At 53.5% G+C, this 17,274-nt stretch overlaps 1 protein-coding gene across 18 annotated transcripts; it reads right to left on the bottom strand.

The window, feature by feature from the left end:
* Window positions 1-2,901: 2,901 nt before the first annotated feature.
* ADAM8 (ADAM metallopeptidase domain 8) lies at window positions 2,902-16,607 on the bottom strand. Of its 18 annotated transcripts, none has more exons than XM_084525245.1 (23): window positions 16,485-16,607; window positions 15,620-15,729; window positions 13,124-13,200; window positions 12,758-12,836; window positions 11,737-11,813; window positions 10,433-10,631; window positions 9,972-10,037; window positions 9,814-9,882; window positions 9,153-9,322; window positions 8,998-9,079; window positions 8,014-8,162; window positions 7,628-7,805; window positions 6,502-6,591; window positions 5,805-6,000; window positions 5,538-5,637; window positions 5,271-5,454; window positions 5,109-5,186; window positions 4,898-4,982; window positions 4,611-4,725; window positions 4,334-4,508; window positions 4,084-4,248; window positions 3,856-3,960; window positions 2,902-3,738 (listed from the first exon to the last, which is right to left on the bottom strand). In XM_084525245.1, exons 1-23 carry the CDS (start codon window positions 16,543-16,545, stop codon window positions 3,688-3,690), a joined length of 2,661 nt encoding a protein of 886 aa, XP_084381371.1. In that variant the 5' UTR covers window positions 16,546-16,607; the 3' UTR covers window positions 2,902-3,687. The 18 variants fall into 18 exon arrangements, 14 of the variants coding, with proteins under 14 accessions (XP_084381371.1, XP_084381378.1, XP_084381381.1 ...); XM_084525252.1 differs by having other exon boundaries at window positions 4,084-4,170; XM_084525255.1 differs by having other exon boundaries at window positions 4,084-4,134.
* Window positions 16,608-17,274: the final 667 nt, after the last annotated feature.

The raw sequence follows: 17,274 nt of genomic DNA, 5'->3' as shown, positions 1-17,274 counted from the left end.
CACTGCCAGGCAGATAACCAGGTGCCTGAGGTCAGCAGGCAGCCTTTCCAGCCCAGTGCTGCTTTGCACTCTCCATCCCACTTGTGCAGTTGACCCTGCTCTGCAGCAGATTGATTCCTCAGCTGCAAAGCTGGCAGGGCATTGCCACTTCCCAGAGCAGCATTCATCACTCCAAGAAGCTGGACTGGCCTTGTACATCCTTGACCAGCTGCAGTGGGGAGTCTGTCTCCAGTCTCACAGGCACTGGCTGGGCTTTGCTGCCTCACAGGTTTTTGACTCATCAGCGATGCTGGCGGGATGACCTCCTGCTCTGGCATGTGTCATGATGTACCCATTTCCCTGCTCCCTGTGTATCACTTCAGGGTGAGAGAAGAGGCATGCAGCAAAGGTGAATTTCCTTGTGGGGGATGAAATCTGTTTGTATAATCTGCTTTCCTCTTTTCTTCCATGCTCCCCTTTGCCTATGAGGATGTGCTTGTTTCTAGAACCTGTTTCTTGTTGTGTTCTGTGACAGTCTCAGAAGATGATGTCTGGAGAAGCCACTGGCAAGGACCTGAGCCAGAAGGCCATGCCCCTGCTTGCAGTGCTGTCTGCCTCTTAACCCACCGCATGTTCAGAGACCACCTCTCCTCCATGTACCTTGGATATCTGTATGTTCCCGCTTTTCTGTCCCTAGCACCATCTACAGTCTTCTGGCAAGGGAAGGAACTCACTTAGCTTTTGCCTTGGTGGAGCATTCAACCCAGAATGAACAACATGAAAGTGTCTGCTAATGATCTCCCCAGGTAGTTGTGTGTGTGTGTTAGTTCTTCCAGTGCTATTTTGCTTATACTGTTTAGCTTTGTTGGCTGAAAGGATGGTGGTGTCACCCCCTGAGGAAGTTCAGTAACATAGGGTGCCTTACCCTTTCTCAGTTCCTGCCCAGCTGCTGCTCATCCATCTCTGGAGTAGAGCAGGGATGTTTTAACCCTTTCTTTCCTCCATCTGCAGACTCCCAATGCCTAGTTACTACTCTGCTTCAGGATGCATGTGCATGGCACATGGGTTGCATGCCTGTGTGCAACTTACAGATGCAGTGCTTGGGGACTGCCAAGCAGAGCTTTTGCAGGGGGAGCTTGTCTCTTTGCTGCCAAAGGCTTGAGCAAGCAGTGTCCTCCTGCTGCAGAGCAGAGATGTAAAGGTGCTAATGGCTAGGGATTGCTGAGGGCCCTGAGGACTCCTCTTGGAGGTGGGGAAGCAGGAAGGGTGCTGAAATCCCATGGCTGGTGATGGGAGAGGAACAGGCAGGCACAGGGTTAGCCTTTCTAAAACTGGTAGGGCCTGCCCCTGGGGAAGGGTACAAGCCAGAGGCGGGATGGCAGCATGCTTTGTGTCTGTGGTGTTTGGAGTGGCTCCTGGAAGTACTCTTGGATTTACAAGACCCCCCTTTTCCCTGTGGGAAGGCCTTTGAGGAGCCAGTGGAGACACATATCAGTTCTTCAGTGTTGCTGGCTTGCAGCAGTCTCTTTGCAGCAGAAACACAGCCTCTCCTCGTCAGTTTGGTTGGCTTCTGAGATGAATGCTGACTTTCTGTGAACAGAAACCTTCTTTAGAGAGGTGACAGAATTGCCTGGGATTAGGCATTGCGTAGTGCTGGCATCAGACCCCAGGGGTCATGCCACAGGTGAGCAGACAAAGGTGGGTTATGCTAGCCTGGAGGCGCTGGGGAGTAAGGGCATCAGGGAACCTTGAGCTGACACCAAGGCAGCTTGCAGATCTCTACAGCAAAAGACCCCCACACAGGGAGAAGGGTAGCTAGTGCAGGAAGGGTTGAGCCATCTCCTGCCCCTGCAGCCATCCAGGTGTGTATGTGGGTTTGCCTCCAGTGGCTGTCACTCTGGCTAAATGTTGTCCCCATCTGGCTAGGTGTGCATCTGCCACCTCCACCCTTTGTCTTATGGACAGGTTATCGATGCTCTTGGGGTTTGAGATCCTGCAGCAATATCTGCATGATGCTCAGTGCCTTGCACAAAAGCCTCCATCCCCACTTGATGGAGGAGCCTGAGTGGATGTACAAAGGGTGAGGTGCCATGGCTGGCAGCTGAATGAGCACCATGACACCTGGGATGGGCTTTGCTTCTCACTCAGCCGGGAGGGCTGAGTGAGAATGTGGATGTAATGGGGAACATGGCTTTGAACTGTTTTTTCTCTGTTCAAAAGGGCCTGCATGCTGTTGTGACTAGAGGGGCTTGCTCCTTCATCAGCACCTTCTTTATAAAAAGCACTATACATATGTTCAAGTTTACATGCACAGTGTTGTGTTCTTTTTATAAAACAATAAAACTATTTTGTTACCATTTCTTTGGTGGCTTTGTGTGTCTTAGAGCTGGTGTCGCTTTTTCCTGCTCACACAGCAGTAATGCTGCCTCTGGTGTGTCTCCTGTTGACTGCAACACTGGAAGCCCCTCAAGCATCCCAAGCTCAAAGAGAACCACAGGACGGTGGAGCTGTGCAGTGAACACGGTATTTACAGCTTGTTCTGTCTCTACCCCCAGAGCTCGGGGTGGGAGCTGGGCTGCCACACATGCTGCAGCCATGTGATTCACAGGGATCTAGCATGGGACCTTTCCCAGGGACAGAGTCCTTGGGCAGAGATGTAAGGTACCCATAGGCTTTTCTTGTGACCACTGCGCTGATCTAACTGCCTGCAACTGGGAGAAGGCACTTGGCCCCTGCACCTCTGGCACAGGATGCAATTCAGCTCCAGCACTTTGCCCTTGCCCACCATCCACACCTTCTTGCCAAGCACAATTAGCACCGAACCCTGCAGCCCAGAGCTGTCCTCACATGGCTCTGGTTCGATGTGGTGCATCATGCATTTACCCTCCTGCCTCAAAGCTATGATGCGACACCCCAAGCCACTACTGTCTTCAGTCTTTTATTTGTATAAAAGCCCTCAACTTAAATGATGTAAAAAAATGGGGAGGATCAATTTCACAACAAAGGGCTCAAAATGATTGTGTAATCAAATTAATGGCCACAGTAAAAACACACATGGGAAATCTCATTTCAAGAGATCAGTAGCTTGAGCAGCTAAAAACCTGCTGGGGAGGGAAATTACAGTAAAGCCAAGCCTGGCTCGGACCTGCCAGAGCACTGGCAAGATGCGTGGTGTGCCTGGCCCTGGCTGCAGTGTCAGGTCTACACAGCATCCTCATTGTGCCACCCCAGGGTGCTTAGGGCCAGGAGCTCCTTACTATGGCCTCAAAAGGGATGGGATGTGAGGAACAGGACATATTCACTACATGCAGGGAGAAGGCAGCAGCACCCAGAGCACATGACAGACTAACAACCCAGGCTGGCCTCCAAATCAGAGCTGTCCCATCAGTGGCACCAAGAGAGGCTTGGGGGAGAAAAACGGGCATTGTTTGGGGGAGGGGAGGGTTCTGGGGGTACAGTGGTGTCAGCACTGTCTCTGCTGCTGGTTTCCCTCTGACACTGAGCCCCCAGCTCATGGCTGTCTGGGCAATTCATAAAACTACAAAGTCTGTTAAGGCACAATTCAAGTATCTGTAAACATGAATGCTATCCAGGGAGGTTCAGCAAGCGATTCAGGTACCGGTGACAGAAGACGCAGCAGCCTTCAGCCAGCCTGCCAAAGTGCCAGCACCCATACCTCCTCTGCCACAGTGACGGACATGTCCCAGGTCACCTTCTGGCTGCTGTCGGCTTCAGGGCCACTTTGGGGGGGATGTCCAGCTGCAACAATGAAGGGGATGTTAGGGGGATGGGGCGCAAGATCCCCATGGGGCCTCTTGCTGCTGGTAGGGGACAGAAGTGACACTGGGTGTTGGGGGGCACTGGGCACGAGCTCACCTGGGGCAATACTAGGAATGTGCATGGCTGAGACAAGAGGGTCGGAGGCTTAGTGGGAGGTGCTGGTGGTGATGGCGATGCTGCTCCTGCCACCATGCTGCAGGGCTGGGCAGAGGGGCAAGAGGCAAAGGCGAAGTAGACTCCCTGTAGGTGAGCCTGCACAGCCTTGCTCCCCAGCCACCAGCCCCAGCTCCATCCCAGCACCAGTGCTGTACTGGGGGCACCTACCTCCTTGCTCTTTAGGGCTGGCAGAGGTTTTCTGGGTGGCTTTGGCCTCTGCTGGGGACAGGAGGGGAGAGACTTGAGTCCTGGGTGCTGGGAAGGGACCTGTGTGAGGGACGGCAGCCGGACTTCAGGGCAGAGGAACAGCTGCCCCAGGGAGCAGGGATGGTGCTGTCCATCAGGCAGAGGGATGTGGATGAGCCAGAGCTCAGGTTCACTGCAGCTCCCACCCCAGGACTTCATGCTGCACTCCTACCTGTGGGACCGGGCGGCTGGGCACCAGGGGCCGGGTGCTGTGTGGGGCCATGGTGGTGCTGAGCAGATTGGGGCTGCTGATGTCACGGTGGGACAGCTGGCTGCTGGGGGGCTGCAGCCGGTTCCCCTCGTGAAAGATCGGGTTGGTGAGGCCAGTGGTGGTTCTGCTGGAGGTCCTGTGAGGCAAAGGACCAACAGGCAACAAGGGCTGCTGCAGCCCTCCAGCCCTGAGCTTGTCCTGTATTCTTGTAGCTTAACCCTGCTGCAGGCCTTCTTACCCCTTCTGGAAGTACCTCATCCCTCTGCCTCTGAGCAGAACAACACCTCCACCGAGCAGGATGCTGGAGAGTGCCAGCACGGACAGCACAGCAGCCAGGACCATGCTGCTACCCCCTACAGAGACACAGTTGGCACTGGGACAGACACCCCGATGCCAGAAATGCCCCATGGGGACAGAGAGGTGGCCAGCATGGCAGCAAGACACTGACCTTGTTCCTTGCTCCCACCCTGGCACAAGCACAAAGCTCAGAGAGATGATGCTGGCTACGTGCACAAGGTGCCCTACCTGGTGTGAGCTCCAAAACCTTGTGCTGGCAGTATGGTGGTGCCCACCCTGGCTCACAGTGGCACTCCCGCTTGTGATTGCACACCTGAAACCAGGGAGGGCAGAGTCAAGGCAAGGAGGCAAAGTGAACGGCAGGGACTACCATCCATGTTGCTTGGAGATGGAGAGCCCTGCTAGCTGCAGCCACAGGGAACATGGAAGCACAACCTACCCCATGGCTGTTACACTTTGCTGAGCAGTTCTTCTTGCCATAGACCAGAAGGTTCTGGCAGTGCCCAGTGTAGCAGACCTGGGGGTGGGTGAGAGGCTCTGAGCACAGCCCCATGGCCGAGAGTCACCTCCCACTGCTCCAGCACATCCCCCAGGCACTCACCATCTCCTCCCCACACTTGGTGCCAGTGGCCACCAGCCTGAGGTTAGCCACCATCTCATTGCCATCATTGCTGTCGAGGGCTGCTTTGCACTTGAATTGGCCAAAGGAGAGAGTGAAGAAGCCGCTCCCAAGGACAGGACTGGTGTTGTCACTCATGCACAGCAGTGTGCCGCACTTCACATCCCTGTCAGCAGAGCAGCTGTGAGCCCTGAGGAGCTTTGCCTGGTCCCCAGGGTCAGAACTGAAAACAGGCTCCCTGCTCCTTACTTGGGGCTGCAGGGCCTCGTCCCAGACTCAGTCAGGCAGTGGAGTTTGAGGTCTTGCCTGCTGTTCTGCTTAAAGCATTCATCGGGAGCTACTCGGGCTGCTGTGGGAGGCACAGAGCAGAAGGATCATGTGGAGCCAGAGCCTGCAGCAAGCCAACAGCAGCTGGCAGCAACATGAGGGCAGCTACCTCCGGCCATCCCTGACACCAAGAACTGCCTGCCCCACCACCAGCCCTCTCCCAAGGTGGGGGGAGAGGAGGAATGCTACCTGCACCCCAGAGCACACGGCACTGCTCAGCGTGTGAGGGGCAGGCCCCGTTGTAGCAGTAGCCATTGCCACTCTGGCAGGGGATGCCGTTTTCCTGGAAGACATCGTCCGGGCACTCGGAGCTGAGGCCAGTGCAGTGCTCTGGAAGGTCACAGTCATTCTTGCTGTCCCGGCACATTGTGCCAGCAGCCTTCACCTGTGCAGAAAGAAGGCTGTCAAGAGCCACATGGGCACCACATCCCATTGCCCTGATCCAGGACAGAGCCTGTCAGCACCCAGGTCTGCAAAGCATCTCTTTGCACCCCCAGAAAGGGGAATCCAGACACGGTGGCTTGTGTCACAGACAGATCTGTGCCAAAGATGGCACAAAGGTGTTTGCTTTTGACTGGGCTACTGCACAGGAAGGGGACATACCATTAGACCAGTTGTTCCTGTACTTAAGTACTTCCCCCCATGCAACACCTTGTGTTTTGCTTTTAGGTTGGACTTGCCCCAGTGTCTTCTTACTGTACTGTCCCTTCATATCAAGGCATTTCTTACACTGGACAGCAGCAGAGGTCCTCCAGGCCCTTTGGCAGCTGTAGGCATGCATTTCCTCTGCCACAAAGCTCCTCGGGAGTTGGAGTGGGGGGATAGGGGAGAGTGGGCATCATGCCCTAGCCAAACACTAGGCCTCCACCAGGTCTCTGCACAGTACCTTGCAGTCCTGGCAGCAGTCACCTTGTGCGCACTCGGCCCCCTCTCTCAGCTGGCAAGTGGTGGCATTGCAGCAGCGATCAAAGCACTCCTGTGAGACACAGCCAAAAATGGCTTGGTTTTGAGACAGCAGAGTCCAAAGTGGCTGGAGGAGGAGAAGTTGCATGGGGCCTGTGTTGGTGGGACCAAGAACCAAGGCTGCATGGGGCCTCTCATTACCACAGGACTGACAAGTCTCAGCTTTGCTTTAGCTGCAAGCTCCCAAGAGAAAAACACCATTGCCACAAATCCACGCTGCAGAGAGAGCAGCAAAAGCCTTCCAAAAGAGGAAGGGGCTGAAACTTTTCCAAGTGCCCCCTGAAAGAATCTTTCCTTATTTTTGGGTGGCTGCCAAGTTACTAGGGCAGTGTAACCATCATAGGCATAAAATGGCTCCAGATTGAACCATGTGGCAAAAGCACAGCGTCCTGGTCCAAAACTCTGCACTGCCTGACTGGGGCCCTGCACTGTGGATGTGAACTGTTCCTGCAGCATCTTTACCCCCATTACCACCATAAAACCAGAAGACTACAAAAGATTTTTCATAAGATGTGGAGTTTGGAGGAAAACAGACATGACCTTGGCCCCTGGAAAGGTAGCACCCTTCGCAAATCTCCAAGAATGACACAGAGGATCTCTGCGCTAACTGCATGAGGAAGGCAATGGGTTCCTCCCCAAAGGTCCCAGCACAGGTCTCCTGGCAGTTTGTCACAAAACTTCCCCCTGTGTTGTACTGAGATGAGGAAGAGCTAAACACGCCTCTTGTGAGGACAATGTGCTCTGATGTCCCCTTTCTTAGGCCATCTCTCCTGAGGACATGCTGGGGGATGTTTCCCTGGGGATGCCTTTCCTAGGAATGCTCCTGCTAAAACCACGGCCAGCTACATGAGGGGTGGGGGGGCACACATCTAAGTTAACAAATGCCTTCCCCAAGCTATTTTTTGGCATGAACATAAGGAGCACAGGGAATTCAGGAGGTCTTGCAAAGCCCAAGGGCGGGAAAGAAGCTTCCACAACCCCCTCTGAGTCTGAGTGAGGAGGTTTCAGGTCCCAGCCACTCCATTTCTTCCTGAGCACCCAAGCTGTACCTCTGGCCTGCCGCAGTCACACTGCTCTCCCCGCTCTACAAACCGGTTCCCACACACTGGCTCCCCGTACAGCTCATCCGCCTGGGGGACGTTCAGCAGGCAGCTGGTCCTGGGGTCCTTGAGGAACTGCCACATGTCCTGCTCACTGCAGCTGCTGAAGAGCCTGGGATAAGTCTGGCTGAAGGGGCACAAAACCAGGCAGTAGTGAGCACGGTGGAGCACCTGCAGTCCTTCCCACCCAGCAAAGGTCAGTTAACAAAGTGGTGAATGTTCTCCCAGACTCCCTGACAGTCTACCAAGCTTCACTCCAGCTCTCATCAGGACATCTAGAAATATTTGCTGCCCAGGGCTACTCTTCACTCTTTCTTCACATTTTCTCCACTCACCTGATCTTTGCTGCCATAACACATCCTCCTTGATCTTTGATTACAGGACAGTGGCAGCCAGCAATATCTTCATCATGAGACATCCCTAGGTTGTGTCCCATCTCATGAGCCATGGTGGATGCAGCACCGATAGGATCCATGCTGTGGTCCTATGGAACAAAAAGTGAAATGTGGTCACAGAATCACAGAATATTAGGGATTGAAAGGGACCTTGAAAGATCATCTAGTCCAGTCCCCCTGCCAGAGCAGGAACACCTAAATCATTTCACACAGGAATGCATCCAGGCAGGTTTTGAAAGTCTCCAGAGAAGGAGATTCCACAACCCTCCTGGGCAGCCTGTTCCAGTGCTGTCACCCTCACTGTAAAAAAAGTTTTGTCTCATATTTAAGCGGAACCTCCTATGTTCCAGCTTGCATCCGTTGCCCCTTGTCCTATCATTGGGTGTCACTGAGAAGAGCCTGACTCCATCCTCCTGACACCCCCTTTACATATTTATAAATATAAATGTTAATAAGGTCACCCCTCAGTCTCATCATCTCCAAGATAAAGAGACCCAGCTCCCTCAGCCTTTCCTCGTAAGGGAGATGCTCCACTCCCCTAATCATCCTCGTGGCTCTGCACTGGCTGAGGTAACTGAACACAAAAGCTGAGCCTGGTGTCACAGCCTCTGAAGAACTCCAGACTGGGCTCTGAAGGGCATAAATCAGCATAGATAAAGCAGCTACCCTGAAATGCTGCTTTGCATGTCGCACATTTGACTGCTTACATTCCAGTAAAGGATGTCATCCCTGGGGAGGAGTGGATGGATGAGAAGCATAAACAAGATGACGAAAGACCAACTGCAAGTCAAGTCCCAACCATGTGACAGGTGGTGTGAGAAGCCCCATGTCCATAGAGCAACTCTGGGATGCTTTTTATTGCTCAGGTACCTCAAAGACCTCTGCTGCAGCCCTTGTGGCATGTGCCTAGGCAGTGGGACCCACCTGATTGACACCACCTGAGTCCCTGGTGCACATCGCAAGCTTCTTTGCCAGCCCTACGGTTGTGTCATGGAAGTCTACACCACTGTGGGAAGGAAAAGTGACCATGGGCATGGAATCTCTGTGCCAGCTCAGAAGAAACCATCCAGCCTGCTTACGTGATCAGCTGGGCATTGTCGTGCTGCTTCCTCTTCAGCAGCTCTGTCTCCCGCCAGCGGAGGAAGTTCTCCAGTGTCACCTCTGCATTGCGACTGACGGTGATTTTGTCCCTGTTGCTCCACACCTCCAAGCCAATCAAGGCCACACGCAGGCCCAGAGGCTGGTAAAGCTGCAAAGGAATACAGTGCTTGTACCTTAGCCGTGCGGCAGAGGAACAGTCTCACCTCCCCTGGGAACTTGTTGCCCAGCCAGGCCAGGCCCCCCACCAGCAATACTATATGAGGTCTAGCACCTCAAGTCCTCCTCACAAAATAGCATGAGCTGGGCTAAACTATGTAGACAGGTCCTTCCTTTTCTTGAGGGCATCTGTAGGACATGTTCCCAGAAGAAATTTCCTGCTGTCCCTTCATGTGAAGTACCTAACAGAGAGCTCAGAGGCAGGCTTCACATGCTCCTGAGGACTCCAGGTAGAGGCGAGCCTCAATGCCTACTTTGCACACCCCACTGGCCAGCAGAGTTGGTCACCCTCTGGTCACCTATCTAACGGTGTGAGGTTGGCTCCAGCTCTATCACAGATCTCTCCCAGCTTTGACTGGGGTGACTGGGGCCTGTGCTAGCACTGCAGGAGTAAGGAAGGTAAGTTGGCACCCTGGGGCTCACCTTGTCGACATGGTTCACAATTTCCTTCATGCGGTTCTGCACCCTGTGCAAGTCCTTGTATTTTCTGAACTAGGGGAAGGACACAGAGAGATTCCCGAGTTGGCTTCCAGTTCCCAGAAGCCATGTAAGACTGAAAGCACGAACTCACCCTCCCTTACCTCTTCATTGTCCACAACCAGGACAAGCTCCACATATCGGGGCCCTTTGCGTAACTGGGCTGATTTCTGGAAGGGAAGACAAAAGTGAGTGCAGAAAAAAGTACAGCTCTCTGGTTTGCTGAGCCCTGTTGTTAACCATCCTGTGGGATTTGTTGGAACCTCAGGCATCTTCCAGTGCAATGCAAGACTAGAGGTTCTTCTAACTCTGCTTTCTGATGTTATTTTGCCCAGGTGTTTCAGACATCTTCCAACACACAAGGAAAAGCTCCAGCCTGCTACTGCTTTAAGGCAGATGAGAGGCTCTGTGAGACCCTGTGTGGGACTGTGCCAGGCAAGGAGCAGGGCAAGGGGAGGGAAGCATCTCCATGCAATGCAGCATGGCCCAGCTCTCTCCTGGGCTTCGCATACCCTAGGCTCTCAAAAAGTCAGCTATGACAAGGAGAAGCAATGCAATCCTTAACCCAGTGATAAAGCTTCATGGGTGCAGCACTTTTAGGGTCGTGGTCATACTCCAGGTGCATACTCCGGGTGGCACCCGCCTCTTGGCATGCGCCGCGCTTTGTCCTGAGGTGGGCAGCTCTGTACACCACATGCCAGCCAGCCTCGTCCTCCTCTAGAGGCTTCAGCAGGAAGGTGGTCTCATTCACTTGGAAAAAGCCACTGCCAAGAGAGAGGGCAGGCATCAGGCGGGGGCGGTGTCATGCCAGCAGCCTCATAGACACTGTGCAGGATGGACAGACCACACACCAGCCCTGTGAGCACCTGCGATACAACACACAGCCATACAGGAAAGCACCCACCACTTAACCCACCCTTCTGTGGCTCCCCTAGGTAGTTGGGATGAGTTACGGGCCATTCACAGGCTGTGGCAATCAGGTCCTCCTGGCCATGTGCAGGCCATCACAAACAGCAAAAAGCCCTAAGCAGCTCTTGGGCCATATGTTAATCCCTAGCCACTGTGCATAGGAAAAGCCAGGGACTTTGTGCCTCTTCCCTGCAACTTTGTCTCATCTTTCTGCACCTGTATTATCCCATTCTCTGTGTGTATCATTATGCTGCTTGTCCTGCCTGTGAACATGTTGTCCTCCTGCTACACAAACATATTACATGTCCCATGTATGCACATGCTCTGCTGAGCCAGAGTCCCTGCAGACACAACCGCTGCTCACAAAACAAGGAACCAGCTGCCACAAAGCTGCAGCAGGCACTTGTCCTGCAACCTGGCATTTGTTCATCCTGCTAACACACTTGCTAACTCCATTCACTGCTGCAGACACCTTGTCCTTCTCACACATACCCCTGCAAGACAACCATTCCTCCCCAGCTACTAGATTTATTCTTTTGCAATTTCCGTCTGTCAGCTGAGCTTTTTTAAGAATAGCAGGATGCAAATCTTGCATGGCAAACTGAGCAACCCTGCATGGAGCTGGGGGCTCAGGTTCCTCTGCAAGGGAACTTTCAGCTGCTATGTAAAGATAGAGCCAAAGCAGATTTTTGAGGAAGGAGCAGCAGCACTGCGAGAAGCTAGGGGAGAGCGAGTTTGGCGTGGTAGAGTGGATGGCTCTGGTCCCATTCCACTTTCACTCGGTGCCATGAATCACTCCCCCAGAAGTGACACTGTAAAGCTCTGTGGCTGTTTTCCCTGCTAGGCGCTGAGCCACAGAGCCATGCACACCCAGAATGTGGGGAAAGAATGTCTTTTGTTTTCCCTTTCTTCTGTACTGCCCCCAGCCAAACTGTTCCCCAGGGAAACCTCAGGTCTCACCTGAGCCCACCACAGGTGCTGATGCTTGCTGCAGAGTCTGTGTACCCCACAACATGGCCTTGATAAAAACAGTGATCCTGAAACACAGAAAAGAGGTGCATAACATTGTGTCTGACCAATCTGGCCCTCTGCAATGGAGCAATTGCATCAGTGGGCAAGGGAAGACCAACTGATGTCATCTACCTGGACTTCTGTATGGCCTTTGATATGGCAACACTCTTGCCTCTACATTGGAGAGACATGGATTTGATGGATGGACTATTTGGTGGATAAAGGATTGCCTGGGTGGCCACATCATAGAGTTGCAGTCAATGGCTCAATGTCTAAACGGAGACCAGTAGCAAGTGGTGTCCCTCAAGGGTCCATGCCAGGACCAATACTATTTAATATCTTAATCAGTGACATGGACAGTGGGATTGAGTACATCCTCAACAAGTCTGTGGATGACACCAAGCTGAGTGGTGTGGTTGATATGCTACTGGGAACTGATGTCACCCAGAGGGAATTGGACAAGGCACAAGGATGATCAAGGGGCTGGAGAACCTCTCCTATGAACACAGGCTGAGGGAGTTGGGGTTGTTCTGCCTAAAGAAGAGAATATTCCAGGAAGACGTTCTAGCATCCTTCCAGTGCCTAATGGGGGTTGCAGGAAAGCTGGGGGGGGGGGGGGGAGTACTTTTTACATGTGCCTGTAGCGCTATGACAAGGTGAAATGGTTTTAAACTAGAAGAGGTTAGATACAGATCACATAAGAATACAGAAGAACTTTTTACAGTGAGTGTGTGAGACACTGGAACAAGCTGACTGGAGAAGCTTGACTGTTGGAAGTGTTCAAAGTCAGGCTGGATGGGGCTTTGGGCGACCTGATCTAGTGAAAGCTGTCCCTGCCTATGGCAGGGTCTTGGAGTGGGTCTCAGCTCAGCCCTGGAGGCATCTCAGGAAGCATGATGAAGGCTCTCTGTCATTGGTGGTGACCCAAAAACTCCTCTTCCAGGAGGCTGCTGTTACTCCAGACCCGTACCTGGACATCTGGCTTCTCTGTGATCTCTGTGCCATCAGCCAAGTAGTGTGTCTCAGTGTAATGCTGTCCCAGCAGCTCCCTGCAGATCAGAAAAGGGAGCAGCATCAAGAGAAACATCAGCTTTGGAGAGAAGATGGCTAGAAAGCAAGGCAGAAGCGTTCCATGTTGCTCCAGACCTCTCAAGCCAAATCTAACCCACCTGACCCACAGCACATTTGACACTCCCAAGAGCTTGGATTTATTTTCCCAGTGTGGGTCTGGGCTGATGGCTTTGGTGGCCAGAGCTGTGATGTTGGGCCCCAGAAAAGTGATGTGTGCAGCAGGGTGGTAAGTGAGCCTGCCCAGGGCCTGCCCACCCACACTCACCTGTTCTTCTCTACGTACAGAAGGTAGTCCCTGCCTTCAGCTTGGATGCTGTAGAGGACATGGTCCGGGTAGGTGCTCTGCAGGAAACAAGATGATGGCACAAGTCAACACAAACTGCATAAAGGATGGCTCCATTGCCCTGACCTTGCACATCCTTCCTTCTGCAAGGCAACTGTGGGATGGGGAGACTTGCTCCTCATTGGCCACGTGCAAGCTCACCCTGAAGGCATCCAGCAAAGACGCAAGAAATCAGACAAAAAGAAAGCATGCGGGCAATAATGTGAATCCCCAGCACATCCTGAGATAATAAGCAGGTCGCCAGCAATGAAGCTGAGTCAGCAAAAGCTGGTTTCCCGTGTCTGACACATGGCTGCAGATGGCCACATCAGAAACTGAAGTTTCCTGCTCATCAGTCACAAGAGCTCCTTTTCTGGGACTTAGTTCAGAACTTACTCACAGGCTGAACCACAAAGATCCCTGGTGCCCAACTGCTTTCATCAGCAGAGTCTTCCTTATCTCTGCCTGATCTAACACGAATATGATGAATAGAAAATAACCTGATTTGGATTCTTGTCTGCTACTGACGGTAAAGTTCAGTCTCATTGTATTGGATTCCTCCCTTCTCCCTCCTTCCCCCCCAGTATCACCATAGTGCTGGTGGAAGGGCCCCAAAGGTGTCTCAAGCACGCCCTATGGTCCCTAGGACCAGGTCAGTGGGGCAAAGGCCCCAGAACCCCCATGGAGATGCTGTATATCCCCAGAGAGCAGGGCTGCTCCACCTTTATGGGAAGATTTGTTTTCAACTGGCCAAAGATCCCATGTGTTCCCCCACCCTTGGAGGCTGGGACAGAGACCTCCAGAGATCCCAGCTCCCTGGGGCTGGTGGGAGAGACAGCAAGGGATGTGGGACCTGAGACCTCCTCAGCCACTGCTGCAGCAAGGAGAGAGTGCCCTGAGGCGCATCCTCAGCTCTTATGGATCCTGGGGTGGGGACTCAAGCAAACTGGAAAGTGAGGGCTCACATTCCTCCTTGATGAGGTGTCTGGCTTCTGCCTGGGTGGATGGTGATGGTACCTATAATCATCAAGGAGCCTGGTCAGGTAGAGGGGTTTTCCTGCTCTTGGTCACCCTCAGTCCTGCTGCCTGTCTTTCCAGCTTGCATTGCTGCTGGCAGTAATCGGCTGCCTGCCAGAAAACGCTCTCACAGGTTCCTGGCAAATTCTTCTCTCATGAACAATGTCTCCCATATGACATGTCTGTCCAGCGCCCTCAGACAAAGTGGTGCTGTGTTATTGTTGGCAGTTCTGGAGGCTTTAAGAAATTGCAGAAAAGCAATTCAGAGGGGAGTGTAGCGGCAGTCTCTTGGAGACAACCACAGAGTGAGGAGACGAAAAAAAGCCATGATAAAGTTTCCCCACAATTCACCCAGCCACACATCAGAGGCTTGGCTGGCACCATCCCGGAGGACTGGTCCAGCCCAAGTTCCTCAAAGCCCTTCATGCTCCTCCTCCAGGACCCTTTCTTGTGGGGGAGCAGAGGGATGCAAAGAGAGGGGCAAAGATGCCCAGTGGCACAGATGGTGTCTTTAAATAGCAACATTTGTCTCATGGACAAGTTTAGGTTTCTAGAGCAGAGAAAACAGATGCTTTCGGGGAGTGTTTTTGAAACTCTTTTATCAGAAAGGGTTTGAATCACAGATGAACAGGCTGTATGAAGAGTTTACTAGGAAACAAATGTCCTCAACCCTTCCATCCCCACAGGTGCTAAAATTGGTGCTTTTTCACTCTTAAAACACAAATCCATGTATTCGGCTGGTCTTCACTTCTTTCAAGGCAATGTGGAAAGCCTCTTGAGTTCAAGGCCTTCATCACATGAATGCCTACCTGAGCACTCAAAACTCCTGAGTCAAACCCCATTCCCTCCCTCAGATTACAAGGTTTCCCAAAAAAACAAAACAAAACAAAACAAACAAACAAAAACAAACAAACAAACAAACAAAAACCCACTGAGTTTCTTTCATGTGGGTTTCTGAAACTTTCTGATTCTTATTTCCTGTCCCCAAAGGATTAAAAAAAAAAACAAAAAACAAAAAAAAACTTAAGCAAACACAGCAAGAAAAGTGCTTAAAGCTCAGCAAGAATCTGCAAACTCCTATTTAAGTAAAGACCAGATGTCACAAGATCAGTGCAAGGCTGGAAGGGATAGCCACACTACATAACATCTCCAAAGAAAGCACTAAACATTGCCCTCCCTGAGAGTCCTTCCTGCTATCAGCCCCTATTTTGACCTGAAACCATCCAGAAAAGCTGTTGTGATCAAATACCTCCACCCTCTGGGGTGGACAGAACATGCAGTATCATTCAACCAGTGCAGACACCTGGCTAAAGAGGTCCAGCTCTGAGCTCTGACTTCTGCTGACCAAAACCCTGCTGGACACCCTGAGAGGCAGTGAAGGTGGCTGTGCAGAGATGGAATTTGGGAGGCAACACTACTTACAGGTGATGCAGAGAGGTCCCTCTTCCCCCGGGGCTCCAGCACCCTGCGGGGCTTCACCATCTCATACTGCTCGACATGGGCCAGCTCCTCCTCTGGTCCACTAGAGACACCTAGAAAATTCAAAGGGGGAAAAACTCAAAATTCATCTGTGCTTTGAGCTTGCCACCTTTGCAACCCTTGTTTTTTGATGTCTGAAAGCAGAGGCTCCTCAGCACAGGAGCCAGCCAGGCCAGCAGTGGAGCAAAGTGCCTGTCTGTGGTGCCTGGAGCCTCACACATGGTGCCCGAGAAGAGCCAGCAGCCTTTGCTGCCTCCCCCTCGGCTGGCTGAGTCACAGTTTCTCCACCAGCACACCTCAGGCTGCCGATGACAAATCCCCCTTCCCCCCATTCTCACAGGAGTTTCATCCAGGTGCAATTGCATAACGCTGCACAGCCCACGGGCTGGCAGCATGGCACAGGACAGAGGTCACCAGGAGCACATCTGTGGTGGGGACCAGTGTCAGACGGGGGCTTCTCCGGCTGTAGGAGGCAAGCCAGGTGCTTGGGCTCAGTCCCAGTTTGCCATCCCCTGTCCTCAAGTGAATATGAGGTGGTGGATGGCACATGGAGAGGTGATGGAGAGTGGGGTGGTGATGGCATGTGGGACGGCAATGGAGTGTGGGGCGGCGATGGCAGTGATGACCGCCAGCCTGGCACTGGAGCTCTAGCCCCCGTCTGAAGCAGCCGAAATCTTCCCGACCGAGCCGTCCCGACAATCCAGCACCCCTCCGGTCAGGAACCCCGCTGCTGCCGCGCCCCGCGAGCATCCCCGCGCACCCACCCGCGAGCTCCCCCAGAGCCCTGGGCACCTCCACCCGTTCTCACCGTGGCCGAGCAGCAATAGCAGCAGCAGCCCCAGCAGCCGGAGGACGAGCGTCGGGACCATGGCTCGGCACTGCCCGGCCCCATCCGCTCCGCGCCGCTCCGCTCCGCGCCGGCAGCCTCCGCCCGGCGTGACTCACCCACAGGCGGCAGGACAGGACGGGATGGGGCGAGACGGGCCTCCGATGGGGCCGCCCCCGGCGGGGGGGGGTCCGTGGGACCGGGCCGGGTAGACCGCAAGAGGAACGCAGCAGAGCCCCCCCCGCTTCCGGACAGCCGTCAGGCTGGGGGGGGGGGGGGGATGGTGACGGGGGAGCCCCGGCTGCAGGCGCTGCAGCGGCCCTATGGCCGTGGAGGAGAACCGCATCTTGGCCCTGGGGAGGGAAGCGCGGCTGGTGTCGCTTGCTTGTGGTCATGGGCTCCTTCCCAAGGGTTCGCATGACCCAAAGCTGCTGGGTTCTGGAGGCCTGGGTCTCCACTGGCCTCCAACTCCTTGCCACAACCTGGGGATGGGTGCTGCTTGGCGAGTCCCCCTCCTCTTCTGGGTTCTCCTGGGCTCAGGGACCACATGCTGGTTGTGGCTCTGCTTCATGTCCTTGGGCCAGTGGCTCTGTCCTGTGTCACCACTGCAAGTCACTGGGGTTTACTCACTGTCTTTTGCCTCTTGGCCAGGGTGTCCTAGGGAGCCTCAGGGACCTTGGTGGCCTGCAGCCGGGGTGCTGTCTACCTACTAGAACCCTTTTCCTGCCTATTTTTTCCTTCCATTACTTTCACCCGAACACTCCTAGTCATG

The sequence above is a fragment of the Aythya ferina genome, assembly GCF_964211825.1.
Source record: "Aythya ferina genome assembly, chromosome: 7".
NCBI lineage: Eukaryota > Metazoa > Chordata > Aves > Anseriformes > Anatidae > Aythya > Aythya ferina.
The sequence above is the reverse complement of the archived record's forward strand: the minus strand, read 5'-3'. Positions and strand labels throughout refer to the sequence as shown.

What these genes read in the sequence shown, in the direction of transcription:
- ADAM8 (XM_084525245.1), bottom strand. Translation starts at nt 16,545, where the DNA reads ATGGTCCCGACGCTCGTCCTCCGGCTGCTGGGGCTGCTGCTGCTATTG. An exon ending in GGGACCTCTCTGCATCACCT is followed by an intron (nt 13,201 to 15,619) that starts GTAAGTAGTGTT and finishes TGTTTCCTGCAG; the next exon opens with AGCACCTACCCGGACCATGT. An exon ending in GTTATGGCAGCAAAGATCAG is followed by an intron (nt 7,806 to 8,013) that starts GTGAGTGGAGAA and finishes GTGCCCCTTCAG; the next exon opens with CCAGACTTATCCCAGGCTCT.